Source organism: Mastigoproctus giganteus, chromosome 10, assembly GCF_048544385.1.
Source record: "Mastigoproctus giganteus isolate SK-2022 chromosome 10, ASM4854438v1, whole genome shotgun sequence".
In the NCBI taxonomy this organism is placed as follows: domain Eukaryota; kingdom Metazoa; phylum Arthropoda; class Arachnida; order Uropygi; family Thelyphonidae; genus Mastigoproctus; species Mastigoproctus giganteus.
Genome location: NC_143584.1, coordinates 177,699,749 through 177,722,562, shown reverse-complemented (window position 1 = coordinate 177,722,562; position 22,814 = coordinate 177,699,749). Strand labels below are relative to the sequence as shown.

At 36.3% G+C, this 22,814-nt stretch overlaps 1 protein-coding gene across 3 annotated transcripts in view; it reads right to left on the bottom strand.

Moving 5' to 3' along the window:
• Positions 1-677: 677 nt before the first annotated feature.
• LOC150079570 (putative sodium-dependent multivitamin transporter) overlaps positions 678-22,814 on the bottom strand; it is a 38,506-nt gene continuing 16,369 nt past the window's right edge. The window contains exons 1-13 of one of the 3 annotated variants that reach the window (XM_090384050.1): positions 19,914-19,971; positions 16,645-17,024; positions 14,102-14,167; positions 9,111-9,230; positions 8,831-8,985; positions 7,686-7,826; positions 6,965-7,097; positions 5,107-5,308; positions 4,465-4,619; positions 4,071-4,288; positions 2,487-2,584; positions 942-1,024; positions 678-817 (exon numbers count right to left, since the gene is read on the bottom strand). In XM_090384050.1, coding sequence (XP_090240176.1) covers positions 737-817; positions 942-1,024; positions 2,487-2,584; positions 4,071-4,288; positions 4,465-4,619; positions 5,107-5,308; positions 6,965-7,097; positions 7,686-7,826; positions 8,831-8,985; positions 9,111-9,230; positions 14,102-14,167; positions 16,645-16,986 — 1,794 coding nt within the window. In that variant the 5' untranslated portion in view covers positions 16,987-17,024; positions 19,914-19,971 and the 3' untranslated portion in view covers positions 678-736. Of the gene's footprint in view, positions 818-941; positions 1,025-2,486; positions 2,585-4,070; positions 4,289-4,464; positions 4,620-5,106; positions 5,309-6,964; positions 7,098-7,685; positions 7,827-8,830; positions 8,986-9,110; positions 9,231-14,101; positions 14,168-16,644; positions 17,025-19,913; positions 19,972-22,814 lie in introns of those variants that run through there. The other 2 variants (XM_090384049.1, XM_090384051.1) reach the window with 2 other exon arrangements.

The window sequence follows — 22,814 nt, the reverse complement described above, 5'->3', positions numbered from 1 at the left end:
GTTCCTAAGTCATTTTCAATCACCTTTAATTCTTCGATAGTATATAAGATTTGACTGTATATTTTGAGTTTTACCTTCATTTTTATGAAAGGAGAAATTAGGCCACGCCAGATGATGTCCAGGTGACCATACTGAAGTACAAAACTAACAGCGGCAAAGACCTTTCTTTGCTGTCGAAAAGGAGGTTACAATAGGTGTACTTAGATCATAAAGTCTGCTCTATTTTTAAGGGTCACAGGAAGGTATTTCCAAAGGATTTCCTTTTAAAGTCTTCCTTGAGGGCCCAGTAGTTTCTTAATCTGGGTAACTAAACTACTGTTCTTAACCGGAAGAATTATTATCAGTGAAAAACAGGTTACTGTCTAATTGAAAGAAAATTACTGCATCTATCCTATAACCATTCTTTTTCAATTTAAATTTATGACCTTTGTGTACGTCAATCCAAGAAACAGTAAAGATGCTACCAGCATTTGGGTTACTCAGCCCTTTTAAAGGAATTTTCATCTATCACTTGAGTGAAAGATTCCTGTATACGTACTTTTAAAGTCGTTCTTGACAACAGGGTCTGGAATAGAAAATTCCAGTTGGAGATGATGTCTCATGAATATAAATAAATATCATCTAATCATAGTACAGCAGCAAAAGGACTTTAAAGGTCTTTTAATAAGGATATTGCGTTGACAATTATTTATATACAATGGGTGAATATCCATCATGTTTCGTCTATTATTCCGACTTATGTATTTCCAGATGCGGCTGCTTTCTCCGGTGTGTAAGTAAATCCAAGGTTTTTAACAGCAAATATCTCCATCTGGTTCTGCAAATAAAAATAAAAATAAAGTTTTTCAAACGTTCTTGGTTTCTAATTGCCAATCAAAAGTAGGTTTCAATCTAAAATTTTTTTCGATAGCAAAATTTCAAATATTGATTGTTCGACCTACCTTATTGGGTTCAGTTGAGTTGGGCGTAAACCAGTTTCGAACGAGGGGACTAAGCAGTTTAGGATCGACGGATTTATTCGGACCTGAAAAACCAAAACGAAAGAAAGCAATTTATATCTGGAGAGTTGTTGTTATTGTTGTAGGATTCTAGGGACATGAATGATTTAGACCATATTGCGTCACTGTATATGTCTGTAAACTGCGTGTGTGTTCTGTGGTGGATTTGCCTGTTTGATGAGTGAAAAATCCAAGTTTCCGGGAGAAAAAACCATGCCATCCTCGCCTGACACCGACTAACTCATCGTGAATCTTCTTCCAGTTGCATAGTTCCCTGAGGAGCTTTGTGGCCATCAACAAAATCCTTCAACTGCATCGATCATATGCTATACGAGCGGCATTATGGAGTTAAAAATGAAATACTGCAATGCGTATACAATGGAACTTTTTCCCCCATTTTTAATAAAGATGATTAAAAATGGAATTGGCAGCTAAATCAAAGATATAAGTAGTCATCTCTATCTACTATATGCCCTAGATTAAAAAGGCAATACAGGGGCGTATAGATTGATAAGGTATTCTGAAGTAAAGCGTGGTGTTTTAAAGACAAATAATATTTAAATAATCTGGTTTCGCTCGGGTGTTCATGAGATGGATTTTGGAAATAATTTCGACATTGTTTATTTAGAATTTAGCAAACATTTTACTTAGTAGTGTACAACAGGTTATTGTATAATCTTGAACATATCAGGGATAAGATTCTTAGATGGATCCTAGGATGACTTCAGGGTGGGTGGTTACCAAATAACCTTTGAGGAGCTTATACACATCAGTTAGATCTCCTCCAAGATACCTAGTTACGAATAGAATTCATTCTTTTGCTGTCCACTGTAAGAGGGAATATCAAAAGAATGAAGGTGAAATTTTCATAAAATACTGTAACTGGACACCGTACATTACGCATGCATAGATAGAAAAACTTCTTACTGAATCGTTGGGGGCTTTCTTTTAGTCAGCAAGTTGTTAACAAATGGAATAATTACCATCATGGGTAGTTAATGACTAGGACAATTCAAAGGTCAGCTGGATCAGTACGTTTTTTGGCTGATGCTCATAATCCTGGGACTACTTACACCCTAAGGTTAATCCAAGGTGATACTCTCACTGCACAACTCAGAATTTTGCTAATAACCGTTTTAGTAATGCATGAAATGACACGAGACGAGAATTAGCAGCAATATACTTGAGGTCACATCAAACAAACCTGCCTTACCCAGTTCTGTGAGGTTAAGTTAATGGGGAATGATTTACAAAAGGATGGGGATAACTGTCACATATGATTTTAAGTTTAGTAGAAATTGAAAGCTTCTTCAAGGTCATCCTTGAAGAAGGATGCATTCACTGCATCTGGTGAAATATTCACCAGAAATTGTGGGTTCTGCAGTGAGAGAAGAACCCAAATATTAAAACAAACACTGTCAATAGTATATTAATTGATCATTCTAAACAGGAATGTTCGATACTGTCCGAAGTTACAAGGAAACGTACCTGTTATGATGCTGGCTAAGTATCCTAATACTGTAGTCGTAATCCATCCGAGAGAGTATAACCACATGAATGACAATTTATACAATGGAAATTCATACCTACATATAAATAAATATTATTAGTCATTTATCAAATTGTCAAAATGAACAGTGGATATACAGGGTTGTAAAAATAAATAAAATAAAGTAAAAATTAATTTTACTTTGTAATTTCAGGAGTATTATAAACGAATTAAATGAATTTGAGCTTTTGATTGAGTCAATCATAGTAGGGGACGTGGTGCCATCCAGAGATAGGTGATGAACAATTTAATTGTTGTGAATACTAGCTTATTTAAGAGCCGAACGGAAGTGGCAGATGAGTTGAATATTTTGCAACGACTTTTACAGTTGAAAGATTATTAGAACCACGAGGAAACAGTGACAAGAAATCAGATGAGCACATGCGCCAGCTGTACAGTGGGAGCCATACAGGACAATCTCGAAAGAAGTGGTACCCTTATTGGACCACAACAGGTATTCGCGAAGGCAAAGAAAAGCAACTTCGACATTATTCAACTCCTTTTGGGTTTCCCGATTTCAATGTCTTAGCACAGTTGGAATAATCAGCATTCTCCCCACATGGGGTGGAAAGGATCTGAGTTCGAATCCTGTTAATGACGCAAGGAAATTTTATGGGTCTTTTTTCCCAACTTAGATAAGTTAGTCGGTCTCCGGCGAGGGTAGCATGGTTTTTTCTCTCGGAAAGTTTGGTTTTTCTTCCAGCAAACAGCAAATCGGCCACAGAACGCACGCAACTCATATATATGCTATATACGGTGGAATATGTTTTAAGTTGTTGATATTCCTAAAACCCTACAACAACCAACCAACCAACCGATCTTAGTGACAATGGAGATGAAAGTTTTATTGAAGACGTGTTAGGACATGTTTCACCGTATTTATTAAGTTTGTAAGTTTTGTGTTCCGTGGTCAAGTTTCCAGGAGAAGAGAAAATTCAATCCTTGCCTAAGACCAATTAACTCAGCCAAGTTTTGAAAAAGACCCATAAAATTTCCGCGTGTTATCGACGGTATTCGAACTGAGATCTTTTCTACGGGGTGTGGGAAGGATGGTGATTTTAGCAACTGTCATAACCTGGAGGGCATTGAAGTAGTCATCTTCACTATCAGTAGGTAATTCAGCATCTTCATAGACACTAGTAGGAAGATTTTCGAGATCTGAATCACCGAGTTTCTTATATTTTTCGCCCATTTCTACAATACCTGCGGTCTGCTTCAAAATGAGTTACTGGACCGGAATCAATTCTTCATCAAACAAATTGTAAAAGGGACAATTTAACAGTCTAAAGAAATTGTAAATACGTTTCAGGCTACTTAAGAAAATAATAACACATGTTTCGTTTGCCTCACAGAATTTATAATCTATACTTACAAGTGGAGTCAGATCTGACCTCGGCCTCCTAATTTTGTAACCAATCAACAAATTCTTTTTTTTTTAAATAAGAAAATACCTAACGGACACATATTTGACTGAAATGAATTCTGATCTCGGAAAGCTAACAGATTTCTTCCCAAGTACTCACTTCTCGACAGGACTCGGAGTTGATGATGTAGTAGTGATATCAGGAAGTCCAGTCCATATGGGAGTTGACGAAATAGATTCTGTACTGTTTACCAAGGTTTGATTTGCACACATTTCAATAGACAGAGGTAAAGGGGATGTTTGATTAGGGATTGTTCTAGACCCAAATCCAATCCAGGTATTCAATGCAACTCCAATAATCAGGCCAAAAGCAGCACCCTATCATAAATAAAGCATATGGTAATTTTAGTGATTTCATTATTTTCCACAATATATTATGCAAACTACTGCATATACAGTGGTGTAAAGAAGTTAAGTAACAACCATGTACCTTCACACGATACGCACTTTATATAATATTGAAATTTTCACTAATATATATAAAATTTCATTACCTTTCCATTGGTCCTGACTGTGAACATTCCAAGGGTGAATATTGCCATTACAGGCCCACTCAAGATGCCGAAAAACAGGAGGGTCGCTTCCACAATACCCCTTAAAGTTGCTACCAAGAAAGACAGTCCAATGCACAGACACCCAAATAAGAAAGCTTGAACATAAAAAACAGCATATCAGTTGATAAATGCCAAACACCATCGATATTCATTACAAAAACAACAACATTAAGAAAAGTGAAAAATAGGTTAGGAAATAATTATTAAAATAAGCCAATAATCATATGACAGAAACATGGAGAAACTTCTACACAAAGTAGTATATTTCGCTAATGACTGTACTTATTTTGTTAATTATCCTTTGAGGTAATTAGAGTTATGTACTTCCAAGCAAAACAAGCGCCCTTAAAAAAGAAATGTCATGGTCTTTTTTGGAATCGAGATTCCTGAAAGGTAAATAACTTCATAATTGGTTTCAATACACGCTATATCACAATTAAGGCGACTCATGGGTGTAAATGTTATATCATACCTTAGCAGCTGCATTTTGGGATTATTATATCCAAGAGCGCTATTTGTTTCGACAATAATTTGTTCAATAATCGGTTCATAGGTCCAGAAAATATTACTGTTGATGTTTACCTAATATTTTTGCAAGGACTGCAGTGTGATCCGTTATCTTCTTCGGAAAGTGAGGGCGAATGAAGTCTTCCATGGTAACCGCTGTTAGAGAGTTAACGACTGAAGACACGGTGCTCAGTGATGCACTAAATATGCCAGAAATGCATAAACCAGGGAGTCCAACAACGGAGTTGAATGAGATCATGATGAAATAAGGAAACAGCTGCAAGCAATGGAAAAATCAGATTGATCATGCGTAGATCTTTAACTACATTAAAAAACATTGCCAAAAATATTCAGACTTTCCTAGGATTACGGGGGAAAATTAACTATAACCATATATGCAAACATCAAGTAGGCAACGCACAATATCGAATTCCTTGGTGCACAACTTAATGTAATTGGTCGCTGGAAACGTAGGGATTTTGGAGACAAAGCACCGTACATGGTTTGCCGATTTAATGGAAGTTTTTAGATCTGGCGGATGCCCGAGAAAGTTATTTACTAGGGTTTGTTGAGCTAACTGTGGAGTATGATGACATACTCTGGTGTTGGAGGCGTTGTCACCGTCTGCGGTTGTTTGTCGTGGTTTGGACTTGCATCAACGATGGCTGTTACTGGAATACTGAATCACACGAGGTACACTGTGGACATTTACGCTCTTCCAGCATTGTGGTAGCAGAATGGGAGTGTCCCTTTTCTGTTTCAGTATGAAAATGTATCATATCATGCTGCACAGCCCATGGTGACCTGGTTTTAAATCATGGGAGTGTAAAAGCTTCATTTGCCTACCCAGAGTTCCGGCCTTAATCCCATGAATACCTTAGTGATGAACGGGAAAGTCTTCAGGTTAGGTCAACACACCTTCAATTAACAATGTGTTGAAGGAGGAATGGACCAAAATAGTATCTTTCTTTCATCAAAAATTGTTTCGCAGCGGTACAACAAGGACTCTAATTTTGTAGTACCAACAAAAGTTTATTTGAAATTAGCCAATATTATCCGGTTACTTTTGGCAATATATTATTTTAATTAGGTGTCTATCTAAAAGTTACTTTAATGGTAACTTTTATGGTTATTCTAAATTTTAACTTACTCAGATAAGTTAAAAGATAAAATTACTTTACTTTACTTTTATTTTCTTGCTATTTCAAATAAATACGCTATTACACCATGTTTTAAGATGTTCATTGAAGTTCAAAAAGATGTTAATTATTTACGGTTCAATTGCTTCATCGAAACGCTTGTGGGAAAAGTATTGTCCAACCCAAGTTTTCTTTTTTTTCAGAAATAATTTGGTGATAATGGATAGCTCAGACCTTCAGTGGATCATGGACAATTTCTGTACATTCTGGATTTAAAAAAATCCATTAAATCCCAGCGCTCTTTGTCTCTCAAATGTTAACATTTTAGAATTAAACAATATAAAGTCTTTTTTCTGTGTGACGCCATTTTGGGTTGACAAAATGTCCTTCATGAAGGATATTTTCCTAGAAGCATTCTTTTTTTATAAGGGTCGTAACTGATTTAATTTCAAGGACGTGAGGTATCACCTTCAGACGTTATGGTGCAATGTTACTTGATGTTTATCTTTAGAACCTCAGTAAGAAGGCAGCTAGAGTTAAAGTTACCTGTTCAGCAGATATAACTATGCTGATTGATTGAGAATTATAAATTGATTTTAATTAAACAACTTTTTATTTATAGTTTGCCGAAGGGTATTTTTTAGAAGCATTAATTTTTTGTAAGGGTCATAGCTAATTTAATTTCAAGGACGTCAGGTATCACCTTCAGACGTTACGGTGCAACGCAACCTTACTTGATGTTTATATTTAGAACGTTGGGTCAACGGCAGTTAACATGAATGCGATTCTCTTACCTGGTCAGCAGATGTAACTATACTGGTTGACTGTACGGGGTCGCACCCTCGGAAAGTTGCATAAATAATCAATCCTATTAAACAGCAGATAAGATGGAACACAATCCCCATTGGCATTCCTATGAAAATAGCCCTGGGTGAGACACAAACAGTTTTGATATAGATATGAATTTCGAAAATATCTAAGATTTCCTATTAAGTCATTCTAAGATCTTACTGGTGAAGTGAGAGGTCAGCTTCCAGAAGTTCATTTATTCACTTAATTTGCTAAATTCTTTGTATTACCTTTAAAACCAAAGTTTTTCATTTGGAAGGCAATGAATTTTAGTATTTTGTATGCGTTTAATTAATAATAATTTCTTTTAATTAACGATTCTTAATTATTATATTTAAAATTCTTAATATTTCTTTTATTTTTTGTGCTTGCTGTTATCCTTTATTAAACTTTAAAATTAATTAAAACGCTTATAAAAGGATAAAAACTTAAAAATTAAAATTTAAGATATAAAATTTTAAAATTTATATTTAATTTATTTAATTAATATTTACTATTTAATATTTTTATATTTAATATATTTAATATTTAATATATTTAATTAATATATTTAATTTATATTATTATATTTTGTTTTTAATATTTTTTTTATTTTTAAATTTTTTATGTAATTTATTTTTAAAAACTCTTAAATAAACATAAATACCATATTGACTAATAGCTTACTGTTTAGCTTTTGTTAAGGAATTTGCCGTCAGTAGGCGCTGCACTTGTACTTGACTAGTACCGTAGGTACATATACCCATGATAATGCCAGTGGTCAAAACATTCCAGAAAGTATAACGAGTAGTCAAGTCAGATGTAAATCTGCAAAGCAAATACAATTTTCCTTTCAAAAAGAAAAAATCCTATTAAATAATTATTTCTCATTACATAATTATTTCCATATACAGTATTTATATCAATTAAAAAATTAAAAGTCGTAGGAAGTAAGTTTAGAAGTTGTCAAAAGATGGCAGAATCATCGCACATCAATTTTAGCGACCCAAACAGCGTAGTATGTTTGTAATACTTAAAATGGCGGTCTTCAGTCATCAATATCTGAAGCTTATTCTGACAGTTATGGATGTGGAAATATCAAGAACTGAAAATTGGTGAATTAATGAGTAGCTTGCAAGAACGAAGCTTTTTTCTGGGACACTGATGGAATAATCCTTAAAAATTGCGTTTCCAAGGGGTGTGACAGGAAACTCGTAAGAAGAGATTCTGAAAAAAGCTCAGAGCATTTCAGAAGAAATGCTCACACGGAATGAATCACATCCGATTGAGAATAATAAAAATTTTATAGCAGTGATTTGTCTGAAGTAATATTTCTGTTTTAGCAAAGTGGTCCAACAATCCCCTCAGAAAAATTTCTGCTCATAAATCACCTGAAGAATTTAATTTCCTTTTACATTAGCTACTAAAGTTCTCAGTGGCTCAATAAAGACAACTGTCAGTTAACAGGCCCTTTATCTTTAAAATTGCCTCATAAGACCATACTGGGCAAAATTTCATCATAAAATAAGTTTATTGATCTTAAATATTATTTTAGAGGCATGGTGCTCAGGTATATCAATAACTGGAGATTGGTGAAATAATGAGCACTTCAACCTGCATGAGTGTAATTTACCTTTAATTTCTTAAAGAATCGTAGATTGTTCTCAGACATTTATTGGTACTTCCTGTACCACTTCTTCAGTGACTCTTGTGATGCTCTCTTGCTGATGATAAAACAAATAAAAGAAACCGATACCAATAACAAAATAAATCCAACAATAAATTATATACAGTATATATCTTTAAAAGAATAGAAGTGATAAAATGCCTACCGTGGGAAGGTTAGGCGGCCACCAGTTTTGGAAATTTCAATGACTTTTTCAATGCCACCGACATCCATCGATCCTTTTATCAAAATCGCAAAATTTGCTATGAACATCAAGATAGCCTGGAATACATCGGTCCAAATCACAGCCTTCATTCCTCCCTACATCCCAGCGAGAAAGAAATATTCACTACTTAAGTATTTACTAAAGTTAAAGTGATTTCAGAAAAGTTCAAGTGAATTCCGTATAGATTTAAAATTTTTAAAATCTTCTGGGTTTAACTTACTAATGTGCAATAGAAGGTACACACAAGTCCAACTGACACTATCGATATCCAAGTTGATATCCCTGTAACGGCACTCAAAGAGATGGCTGGTCCGTACAAAACCACAGACATGTACAAGATCTGAAATACAACATGTACATAAAATAAATATTATCTAAATGAAAGTAAATAAATAAATAAAAATTATTTATTTACTTTCCAAAGTGTTTAGAACATAGCGAATATAAGAGCATCATCGTGTTTAGCAGTCACGTGAGGTAGAACCACGGTCAACTGAAAAAGCAAAATAAAAAAGATATTATTTTTAAACAGATTTCGGCTAAAGTAACATCTATTAAGATATTCCTACACAATGCGGGTCTGGTGCCAAATGGACTTTGTCTTGTTGAAAGAGTCCATTGCCATCTGTCGGTATGTTGGCAAGAATAACTACGTCCAAGTTAGGAAACATGTCTTGTTTAGTAGCCACGAGTATCAAGACCTGAAAGAAGAATTAGTGGATTGTGCCTCATCTTCAGTTGTTGATGGCAGGATGTGACGAATGCCTTCTTGCAACAAAGGAAACATTTTTAGCGTTTCAATCCTTTTCTTTGGGGGTTTTTCGAAGAAGACGTATATTTCTGCAATTAAAGAAGACCCAATATGGTTAAGCTAGAGAAGAATAACTGACATAGTCTCATTACGTTAAGAACACCTTTGAAGGTCAATGAGAGAATATGTAGAGGTTGGTCTCTAGCTGTGGGAGCGGAAGCCTTAATTGATTAGGGTAGGCATAGGATGTGCGGTACCATTCCTATTTATGGTGGGTTGCTTACCCTTAAATATCATGATTTCTAACATCTGGAAGGAGAAAAGTTATTATCATCTAAGCATCTCCTTGTGGTGCTGGATGTTATCATCTTGACTGGTCTGGACCTTCTTTTGTCCCGTACAGGCCAGCCAAAGTTCACCCTCAACTGTCAACCAATTGTGGTCTTCTCGTCCCGGCACGTTGGATCGTTGTGTATATCTCTTAGTATTAGTAATGGCCTCACAGTGCAAGGAAGCCTATGGCTTATGCTGCACCATTCAAAAAATAATAAAAATAATAATAAATAAATGAACATAAAAAAAAAATAATAATAATAAAATAAAATAACAAAAAATACATAAAGTAGAATAATAAGAAGAAAATTTAAAAATATGTATTAAAAATTAATATGAGAAAAGGAAATGGACAACCTATGCATTTCCCTCCTCCCATAGTTAATTATCCAGCTGACCTTTGAATTTCCCCAGACTGTCAGCCTCTACCACCCATGTATGTAACTTATTCCAGTAATTTTTAACTAGCTGTCTAAAATAAAACTTCCTGCAATCCAGTCTAAGCATCTCCCCCATAACTTGAAATTATTACTACTTGTTCTAGAATCATTTATAACCGTGAAAATTTAGTCCTTATTCATTTTGTTTTTGCCTCTCAGAGTTTACCCACCTCAACCAAGTCTCCTCTAAGGTGTGTAGTTTCCAAGCTTTGCAACCCACATATTCGAAGTCTTTCCTCATATGGACGCCCTTTTGCCGATCTCACTAGGCGAGTTACCCATCTTTGGAGCCTTTCAAGAAGCACAATGTCTTTCTTTAGTTGCGGTCTCCATACTTGAACACAGTATTCCAAGTGTGGTCTAACAGTAGCCTTATACAATGGGATTATGAGGTCCTTATCTCTACTAGCAAATGTTCGATAAATTATCGATAGGACACCATGGGCTTTCTTTTCAACATATTTCTATTCTCAGAGAACTTCATATCTGACCGTATAGTAACACCCAAGTCCCTTTCCTCCACTATTGGCTTTAGTTCAACTCCACCAAGTGTATAAGTTATCTTGGGGTTACTGTTCCCCAGGTGCAATACCTTACACTTTGCTCGATTAAAACACAGCTGCCATTTTTCTGACCATTCATGAAATCTATCTAGGTCATTCTGAAGAAGCTCTGCTTGGCGGCGATCATTAACTACTCTACCAACCTTTACATCATCTGCAAATTTAGACATCACGCCCTCTATCCCTTCATCAATGTCGTTTATGAAAATTAAAAACAACAGTGGTCCTAATACTGATCCTTGGGAAACCCCACTTCTTACATCAACCCAACCTGAGTAATAACCATTTATCACAACCCTCTGTCTCCTTCTCTGAAGCTATCCAGCTATCCATCTAAGGATTTTCCTTGTGATTCCAACTTGTTCCAGCTTGGAATCGCTCATGTGGGACTGAGTCAAATGCTTCACTGAAATCCAAATAAACAACGTCGAAATAATTTCCAAAGTCCAACTCTTGAGTGACCCTGTCAAAATAGCTAACTAGATTAGATTAAAACCATGCTGAGAATCCTTCAGAATTCCATTTCTATCTAAATGATACTGAATTCCACCCTTGATCATTGCCTCCATAATTTTCCCTACTACTGAAGTTAGACTAACCACCTGGTAATTTCCCAATTCGCGCTCATGTATGGGAGATACATTGGCACTTTTCCAATACAACGGAATCATTCCCGAGTTCAGTGATGCTCGCATAATTAGCCTCAATAGTTCAATGACTCACTTGCCGCCTACCTTAAGATTATAGGGTAAATGCTATCAACCCCAGGAGCCTTACTGGCCTGTAGGCTCGAAAGTTTTTTTTATTAAATAAACGTGTGAAATTTCAGCATCATTAATTACATATTTTTCAACTTCACTCCCACAATTTCCCATTGACACAAAAGGCTTTTCTTCTATAAATATCGATGCAAGGTAACTGTTGAGTTCATCCGGAACTTCAGCTGGGGGTATCTAATACTCTCCCACGTCCATTACATAAGGGTCCGATCTGGTTTGTCCTTCTCTTCTTGCATTTATATATGTGAGGAATTCCATCTTACCACTCTTTGCTCTCTTTGCCAGCGATTTCTCATAATCTGCCTTTGCCAGCTTAACCTTTTCTGTGGCTCTATTACAGATCCATTTGTAGCTGTTATAGGCTTCAGTACTTTTTATTGCTCTGTAACCTTTCCATGCCGTCTTTTTCTGCTCAAATAATCTGGCAACTTAGTTTTTCATCCAACTTGGAATCCTCCTCGTGGAGTAATTTTAAATGGTATATACGCATTCAAGGCTTCTGTGATTAATGTTTTAAAGGTATACCATAATTCAATTGTATTCGCTCTCTGTGAGATATCTACCCATTTAATAGAGGCCATGTAGCACCTTAAATCGTCGTAATTTCCTTTCCTGAAGTTATAACCCATTCCTTTGTCTTTTACTACTGCGACCTCTCTCTCTCTTCACCGTAGAACTCCGTGATCACTTCCTGCTACTGGTTCCTCTACTGTCAGCCCTATTATGTCATCTGGTTCATGGGTGATGATGAGGTCTAGAGTATTCTTTTCCCTGGTACTTTCCCTGACAAGTTGATACAAATAACAATCGTCTAGTTGATTTAAAAATTGTCCTCCATGTGGAGTTTTCCTCCCATTTGCTTTAATGAATTAGAGGCAAATTAAAATCATTCACAATAAGACATTGAGGCTTAGTTGCCCATTCCATTTGCATGTAGAGGCTCTCATCGTAATCTGGACAATGACCTGGCCTGTAGATTACTCCCACTCTCGTTATACTATGCTTCCAACTATTTCACACTCAGATGCAGGCCCACCACCTTTCTAGCGCCGCAAAACATTCCCCATTCAAACTCCGTCAGGTCAGATCGTTCCATTTCCACATTTCACGAACTTCGTACTGACCAACTGGCAGTCACAACCGTGCCGTCACTATACATGCTGTGCTAATCGGTGACGTCTCTCCTAGGTGCTGTGGGATGCGTCCGCTCGTGGAGACAGGGGTAGTCATTATATTTTGGCTCCTGAGTGTACATGTTATTTGAAACTTTCAGGATAGTTTTTTTTTTTTAATGAAAATGTTACGATATCTGGGAATAAGTATGTTAAGTGCAAAAGTTTAAGTTCACTAGTCTAAAAGAACTGATGAAACACCTTATTGAAATGTAAAATTAAAAGAATGATATAAATATCACTTTAACAGCGTATAATCAAGTAATGGTGCACATATGCCACTCTGATCTCAGAAACCAGACAGAGGAAACCGAGAATTGTGTATTTTTGACACTGGCGAAAAGAGTTAAGGTATAGCCGAATTTGTAAACTTACCCTTTGCAAATCTAACTGAAATCGTGTTCATAAATCATGTACAGGTAAGCATCGTTTCAGCGGACTCTATGGTGTTAAGACCTGTTTCTTAAAGCCAATAAACGTTAAACACGCAAGGAATAATAGTCTCCGAATATTCTAACAACATTCTAGCAACTTCGTACCACAAGTTGTACAAATGGAGTTATCATTTTAAGTGTAGATCTCAGTGAGGCAACAGAGGATTAAAGTGAATTGGAGTAGGATAAGTAAATATGACCCGATGAGCACTGTTTGTCATCTTACTACATGTTTTGCTGTTTATCTTTGATATAATGAGACATGTACGAAAAATTCGTCCTACATTTTTGACGTTTCAAATTAGGGCGAGCGAAAGCGATCTCTTCTGGGAGCATAAACGCCTAATCTAACAAATCTGAACTTTCAGATTAGCAGCGCCAGATGGCATTAAAGTCTAACTCGCTGAATTCATCTTCTGATGTCAGGAAGATAACCAAGTTGGGTTGCACTGAGTAGAACTTGAGCCCAGGAGACTAATGCCACCCACAATGAGGTAACCTTCGATGTTCTGTTTGCCTGTTTGAGCAGGAGAATAATCCCAAAAGGGTAAAAATATGACTTCAGATCCAGTATGACTAATAACTTTATGTACTTAGCTATGTCTAAAGATCTATTGTTTATCTGCCTAACAGCGGTAATTCAAAGTGCGATTGAGAGACCTCAGCCTACAGTTAAATTAATTTTCTTTACCGAATGTATTCCCAAAGACTACACCAGTAACATTAAACTTTGACTTACCATTTGAATGAGAAAGGTAACTGATGCAAGTAGTCTGACGACTGTCCCAAACCGTTGATGGAGGTACTGGAAAGAGTATTGAGATTAGGTTCACTGAAATCTCTTTATTACCACATTTTAAGTTATAATATCACAAATTTATTCCATAAAATAATATTTAATGGTATATACTGCATGCCACTTACATTCTCCTATAATCCCATCTAGTGTCTGATATCCATTTCAAAAATTCATTGAGATTACACTTAATTCTATTAATTTCTTTCGGGGAGGGCCCTCAGAACCTAGAACCTTCAAGATGAGAGGAACAAAACGCTTTCGCAACCGAACGAAGTGTTCTGGACCTCATGGTAACCAAGATTTACTCATCAAACTGAAGCCCTTCACAACCTGTCGAAGTCCATCCTTCCCAGGACCATTTTAGTTAATTTATTAATTTCTTAGTACAATAAATCCTCCCAGGCAGGCAGAATTAATGAAGGTCTAAGGTAGGTTTGTTAATATACTTCTTTTCTAAATTCCAAAGTCCCGGGATTTCGGAAAATCGGGATTCGATTTAGCGGGTTGTTATAATGTGTCGGCAATTGATTCGTTGCGTAGTAAACAATAAATGAAGAAGATTTATCAAAACTAACTCTGCCAATACGAAATATGATAAAAACTTACTACAAGTTATAGTTCAAGTTTTCAGAATTAATCTTAATTATAAAGAGGTATGGAGTTTCTTCGGATCACTTATAAATATTATAAATAGCACCAACTACGTGCTTGTTCCTGGTTTCGTGCAATGAGAATATGGAATCTTTTGGGTAAAGAACAAGAAAATGATGCTGTTTTTCAGCAATGTCAGCCATTTTCAATCAAACAGCAGTATGCAAAGAGATCAGATTTCCAAACGTTTTTGTAGTTTGGCACGTTCAGAAGCTGCGCTTTGTTAAGAATAAATTAAGGATTTTTGTGGATATTCAGGTAAGAGAATGTGAAAGTTATTACAAAAAATAGTGTATGAGCACCGGAACATTATGCGTGGTTCTGACGCAGGCCTCCAAAGTGTAAGTACTCCTATACATTTTTTGTTCATCTTTCTGCAGTCTAATAAATAAATACAAGGTTAGTAATTTCTTTGCTTCTTTTTATCCACTGGATTTTTTTCCTCAAAAATATAGGCGCCGTTTATTTCTTTAATACTGCGCAAATTTGATAAATCTATTTATAATAGCCATATTTGCAGTTATGTGATTTCAGACAAAGTTCATAAAGTTCTGATTTCAGACAAAGTAGTTGTGGTCATCAACACCCAGTACTACTACACCATCCTTATTCTCCTTACTTGGCTCTAAGTTTCTATTTTATTTTTTGGACAGCTCAAAGAGGCACTAATTTATACCAATTAACTATTCCATATTTTTAATCTACACTTTGGACTAAACACCATCTATGGTTGCTTTTATTAGGGAAAAAACATTTTACTCGAATTTAAAAACTATTTACAAGATACTTAACAGATATAAACATTAGCAAATCTTATACGTTAATAAAAATATAAAAATAAAGCTTCTTTTACCTCATTCATTCGGGATATCTGAATAGGATGTTTAAAACTAGTTATAGTCAAAATTATATATTTTTTTGAAACTTGGAAGTTCATTTAATATTTTCAGAACAGCTTCTAAGAGATGAAAATCACATACAACCACTAAACAACTTTTGTCAGCTTAGATTTATATTTCAAAACCCGTTTGTAATAATAGAAATTAAACTAATTACACACCTTTATTCACGCACGTTTCGAATCACAGACTCAGTTCTTCATCGGACCGAGAATGACCTTAGAAGTTACTGATAGAAGTATACGACGTTCGCTATCTTAGCAAAAGTCTTCGCACACCCCTTCAATTACAGGAAATTGTAGGTGATAATGTGGTTGTAAGCATTTTCAAGGCACACCGAAAAAACTACGAAGTTTTTCATCCAGAAAGCAGATAAACCGACAGAAAATAAATGCTATACAACACGCTGAATCCTCAGAACCTTAGTCTTTGGGGCATAACATACATCATCAACCACCACAAGAATTGCACAGTTCTCAAACCAATTTTAACACCTTTGAGATGGAACTCGGAATTTGGGGCAATATCTAAGCAGTCCACTTCGTTAGCTTTAGAAGAGAGTTGAAAGATAATACCACCAGCTTTCTAACAGAAACTAGTGGAAAATCTTCGTACCAAAGGCAGGCCAATATCCTATTAATTTCTTTGAAAAAATACATGGTGTATTTACAATTATAAATACGATTATTTGATAGAACAATCAATCACTTGTTTACTTGTGCAATCCATTCATTGCACATTTGTTTCCTGCATTTCTGTGATTTTCTCGTTGCATCCTATCCTATGAGGTACCACTTATAAGAACCAATGGCAGTTCATACTCAATACTTCCGGAAGGTACGAGTAGAACATGTCTTTAAAAGGAACCAAACTGAAAATAAAGCAGCATAATAAAAATATTCAATGTTTCCTGTCGTACAAAGGACAACTCACCTCGTTCACGCTATATCCACGCAAGTTATAAAATACAGGAAGAATGATGTAAGCGGAAAGCGTCACCCCAATGATCTTGCCAATATTAAGAGCTGCGATGTCAGTTCCGTATTTGTACACTTCTGATGGGGATCCTAGCATGGAATTCGATGACAAGAAACTCGCCATGAGGGAAAAGGCTATAGGTATCACGGCCATGTTCTTCTCGGCTAAAAGAAATTCCTCTGTTGTCTTCTGCCTGCCTCCAGAGAACCGGAAAAAGACTCCAATTCCTGTCGAAATAACCAACACAACGCCAATGACCACGTAGTCCACAACTCCAAGAGTGAGGGTCTGTTCCATGGCTCCACCTTATCAATTCCACTAAGTCCGAGTCGTTTCTGCTAGAACAGAAATTAACTGTTTAAGAAGAAATGGTGACAAGAATTTAAATAATTACACTTTTGAATTAAACATTTTACAAGGTGCGCTGTTATTTATATAAGCATTTGTTCCCCACTACATTTCATATTACGACCTTTAGTTCTGACTGTTTCCAAATATATTCCATCTATTTATAGAATGTATACGCCCTCCTAAAAGTTTGGAATCACAACGTATGACAGCAATTTTAGTTATTATTTTATTATTTTTTGAAATTAGCTATGGCAATGTAAGATTTAATGTACAAAATATCCTCCACAAGATTTTATCATTGCTTTACATAGACATTGAAATCTGGTGATTAATTTTATACCAGTGTCTTGATTCACATTATTCCAAGAGACCTGCAAGGTTTTCCCATAAAATTTGGGAAGATGGGAAGACTTCACTGACTTCACGGTCTAGATCCCATAAAAGCTCTATGGGGTTTAAACCAGACAATTAGGGTGGCCTAATGCTCAATACCCCTCCTGTTGTTTAGTCGTTAGAAAGTCCCTGCACAGTTTAGAGCTGTGCTTCTGGTCATTGTCTTGTTATAATATAAAATTTCTTCCACAAAGTCGAAGTCCAGTGGATATTGCATTATATTTAAAAACGTTTTATGCTTTCTTTTTTAAAATTCCTTCAATTTTGGAGAAGTCATCCACTTCAGAAAAAACAACCCAGATCAGGATGGAACCGCCACAGTGCTCGAATGTACGTACTAAACGATGTGGTAACATTTGTAATTCAGTTGATCGTCCCACATAAGTCCATAGTACCATTATCCACTGTTCAGTTGTCCAATGTTGATGGCTCTTGGTCCAAGCCAACCGTTTCTTTCGATTATCCGGTTTTAATAAGGGTTTTCGGACCGCTACACGACCATGAAGTTGTGGGTGGGTTCTATTTTGTTTGATTTATTTTATTAACTGCAATTCACAGAATTGTGGGGGGTTGTTTTTGCTTCCCTTTTTCTTAGACCTCCGCCCTACTGAAGTCGCAATCCCATCCCACAAACGCAAATCTAACTGAAATTCACAGAAAATTCTAGATTCTAGGGTGTAAAGCGGGTGTTAGCAAAACATTAAAGACACATTTTTTCAATAAATTTACAAACCATTAATGAACATTATATACAGCATTAACATAAAAGAAACAAACTACATATATCCATGCATACAATTTCTATATATTTGAACCATACTACAGTACACTACACTATCTCTCTCTCATCAACTATTCTCAAGTTACAAATTATTAACATCAGTTGTATCTTACTTAATACGAATCCTCGATGATTACTCAATCATTCTCTTCCATTACCAATTTTTATCACTGAAATCAATAAACTCATTCCAATATCTCTTAATTTCATAATAAATCTCTTAGCTTTTAACCCATGAAATTTATTACAACTGGTATCCTCTTACATCAAAAATATTCACTACAAATCACTCATTCTACCTTAATTACTACCTAGTTATCATCTTAGCCATCCCTCTTTACTCAAGAGGTTTCTCTATTAATAAAATTTCTTTCTCTTTACACCTCAGCTGGATGTTATCTTGTGTTGGAACTTGGCCTAATTTAATGATATCATAATCATTTACATTCATAACAAACTATCTCAACCCTAGCAACTAACTTGCCTAATACAACAGTAATGTTCTTTTTTTTTAAAGGACTATCACTCAATTCCTTACACAGCTAGATTATAAGTCCTTGAGTTCAGGATTCAAGGAAAAAACAGGAACAGACTTACGTTCCGGAATGGCCGGTACTTCCAATTTCCTTGCGTTCAGGCTTCCTTCGTGGCAGACAGGCTTTCTCCCATTTTTTGGGCACACTGCCTTCTGATGCCGGACCAGGCTTTCTTTCTTGCACGTTTTTTCTGCTTTTTCTTTTTCATCCTGCTACCACGAGATGTCAACTCAGACCACCAAAAAATCTACTTCTACTTCAACCCTTTTGACCACAGAGAAGTCAGATACAGAGTGGACACTTTCTCAAATTACTCCCCCCGAACTTTACTCTTTCCCTCAAGTTTGGAACGCCTCCCCCAAGGATTTCAACCAATCCCAATACTGCTTAATTTTTCATTCCTTCCTATTTGCTAAAACAACTCACCCCAGCTGTCTCCCTAGCGCACAAACCAACCTTTCTCTAGAAGTTTCTTATATGGCCAACTTATCCAAAATCCAGTCACCCTGACGTCGTTTTCTTTTGACGCGAACACTGGAGGTCCACTAATTTCCTGTTTACTTTCTAACGGTGGCTTAAATCAAAAGAGACTCTTAGTAAATCCTGTTTTACAGTCCTATTGTTCTTGCCCTCACCAACCCTTTCACGTCTGTTCTCAAATGGCACCCTCTACCTAATCCTGTCTGTCTCTGTTTGTTCTCTTGTACTATTTAAATTACTTGCTTACCTTTAGCTGCTATTTTAATTCACACGTCTAAAACTGTCCATCCCTAAATCCAGTGTTTCTTCATTAATCTTATTTACATTAAAACTAAATATCCAATCTTAATATTTACTATCTTTAACTTAATACTTGGGGATTACTGTCAATTCTCACTTTCCATCGCCCTTCCTGGATTTATTTTTAGCAAAACAAATATTTCTATTTTAATTTGTAAGAACTACATCTTACAAAGTCCTCAGATGAAGTTTTACAGTTGATGTAGACACGGGAGTTTTTCTATTCCTATTGAACTCGGATCGAATTTTAGGTGCAGTAAGAAGTCAACTGCATATACTTGTATTAAAATGAAATATAGGAGAACATTTTGCATTAACCTTAATTCCATTCTTATTTGAAATAGAGATTGTTTTACTTAGTTCAAAGTTAAAAAATATCTTACCTCAAGTAAAGTGAAGCTAAAAGCGAAATCCTTCACGCGTGTTGTATCTAAAGAGAAAACATTCATTCTCTGGAAAGACAAATACTCTTTCCTTACCAATTATCGCAGAAGGCTGGCTGGATGCATCTACAGTTTTTGGGTTGGCTAGCAGTGTGTGGAAAATTGCCGAGCCGAGTGTGGGAGGTGTCACGATATATAGTATCAACATTTGGGTTGTAAACTGTCATCAATTTAACACCAGCTCCCTCTGGTGATAATTATATAGAATTATTACTATCAACAGCTTTTCTCTCCCGCTTTCTCTCTCTTTCCTTTGATCCTACTTCTCAGATATCATTGAAACAATCTCGATACACCCACCTGTTTTATAAGAAGCTTTGATGTACCTAATAAAGTTTCCACTCGGTGTATATTTAATGTTTATTGTATATACAAAACAGAAAGCTAAAAGCATTTCAGTCTGTACTTTTAAATATTTAAAAACCCTTCTTTCGGAATACTAAAAAGATATCGGTCGCATAAACTTCAATTAAAAGGAATGGTTTAAAAATATTTCTGCTCCAAGGAAGCGAAAAATGAAGCGCCGTGTTGTGATAGACAGAATAATGATTGTTATTATGATTATTGAGATTTCTTCTCCTTATGGGATTTTTTTAACCCGCGTAGGGTACTGGTACTAAGTCCATGTAGTGGTTGGTTATTATTATTGTTATTACTGTGGGTTGAGTCACTCTGTGATCGTCCTAGAGGTGTTCAGGATTGCGCTTCCTGGAGTACCATGTAAGTGTTCTCTGGGAGGCCTATTGCTGCTAAGTTCTTATGGAAGCTCTTTGACGCCATGCGGGTGGTTGATGAGATGATCAGATGGTCATTACTTGTTCCATATGCCACATATCTTTGACTTCCTGTCTTAGGTCTGTGTGCATCCTCGTTGGTCTTCTGGAGGTTGTTGGTGTTGGGGACCGCTATTTTGATCAGGTAGGTAGCCTATTGCTTCTAATTGATGAGGATTGTGTTTGATCTGTTGTGCCCAATCGGCTTGTACTTTATTATGGCACGGTCCTGATATAGTTTGTGAGTAGAAGCTTCTAGTACGGCTTCAGGTTTACGTTTGTAATACAATACACTTTCTTTGATTAAATGGTATTTTTGTACCAGCTGCTGATGTATTATCTTGGTCACCTGATCGTATCTGTAAATGCACTCCGTCTGGATGATCGCCATGCATCCTGTGGTGATCGGCTGGTTTGTTTTTGGGACTAGGTAGCATCATCGACATGTATCATCTGCCACTCTGGGGTCATTGGCGATTTATTTCCTGGTATTGATTACTTGGTCTTGGATGGCGAACATCAATGATGGAGGTCATGTGGATCGCCGTGGGGTGTTTTGTTTTCTGTTGTAGTTGAGATAATCTAGTATTATTCACTGATTGAGATGGTCTGTGATTTGCCACAGGATTCTGTTGGGTCTGTGCTTCGGTACGATGTGAGTCTTTATGCGGTCTATTACCTGGAACTGTGCTAGGGCCTTCTTCCACTATTCTTCTATTATGGATATCGGGACCTCGTCTATTTCCACTTCGGCTACCCTGGGTTGTACTTTTACTCGTTGCTCTGCTTCGGTTGCATCCATATTATTTGTAGTTGGTCGCTCACATTTTGCTTGATTTTTTCCGAAATTGCAGGATCTATCAAGTTCTTCATGATGATGCTCCATCTATAGTCTGCTATTGACTGTTCTGTGACCTAAATAGTTGGGAACGGGCCTGACCACTAGGTGTGTAGTTTCATCCTGTACGTTGTTATATCGGTCTCTAGCTTGGGTACTTCGTAGTGTAGTCGCCTGATGAACGTATTCATTTGGCTGCTCCACTGCATGGTTGGCATTTTCTTCCTTAGACCTTCCAGTTGGTTGGATAGATGGTCTTGCCCTTCCCCTGTGGTAGCCGTAAGGGAGACAGCGCTCCTTGGCCCACTGTCTTCCTCTGGAGACTGTTCCGACTTTTCTAATCGAACTGGCTGAAGAAGGGTGACTTTATCCTGCGCCACACTCGATGCATTATGTTCAATGCGTATATTCGACATCTTCATTTGACTATGCAGATAGACTCTTTTATGTTCGGCGATGGGTGGTAGTTATTGAGAATGACACTAGATAGCACCAATCTATGTTTCGGCCATCACTTCGATTAAGTAAACTTGAATAAAGTTAATGCCTTCTATTTCCTCATCAGCGACTTTGTTGGCACGGTGTATACTATGCTCATAAGCTGTGTCCTACAGGTCTTCTCTGTCCAGGAAGCGCACCCACCTGGCCTTTATGGATGCATTCATGCACCATCTAGATGGTGCATGAATAAATTTTTGTAAAAATTAATTCGGTGTATATTTTAACTGTTCAAAAAAAGACAACCAGCCTATGAGAAATATTCATTACGTTGGCAGAACTGTGTATACATTTCTATACACTATACCAGTGTATACATTTGAATTTACGAGTCCAGTTATCATTCCTTGAGTTCAAGTGGTTACAAGTGTTTTTATTTCATTCATGATTTTTAAAAGCAGGAAAACCGATAAGGGAATACACGAAATTTATAGACATAATACACTGACACCATAACTTTAGATGCTTTAAGCAAAGAAAGCAACAACAATAACCTCCTCTCTAGTCCTCAAGAACTTAAGACTGCTGATGGCATCAGACGACTCCTATATGTTTGGGATTGAATTCTACATGAGGTCGAAGATTAGTTTGAAGGAATGTAACCCTATAAATAACCTTTTTTTTTTTTACCACGTTTCCACTACTTTTCGAACAACCCTCATTTAATAAACAAATTAAAATGATACAGTATTATGAACAAGCCAGAATGGAGTTTAAAGACTAACATTCTTG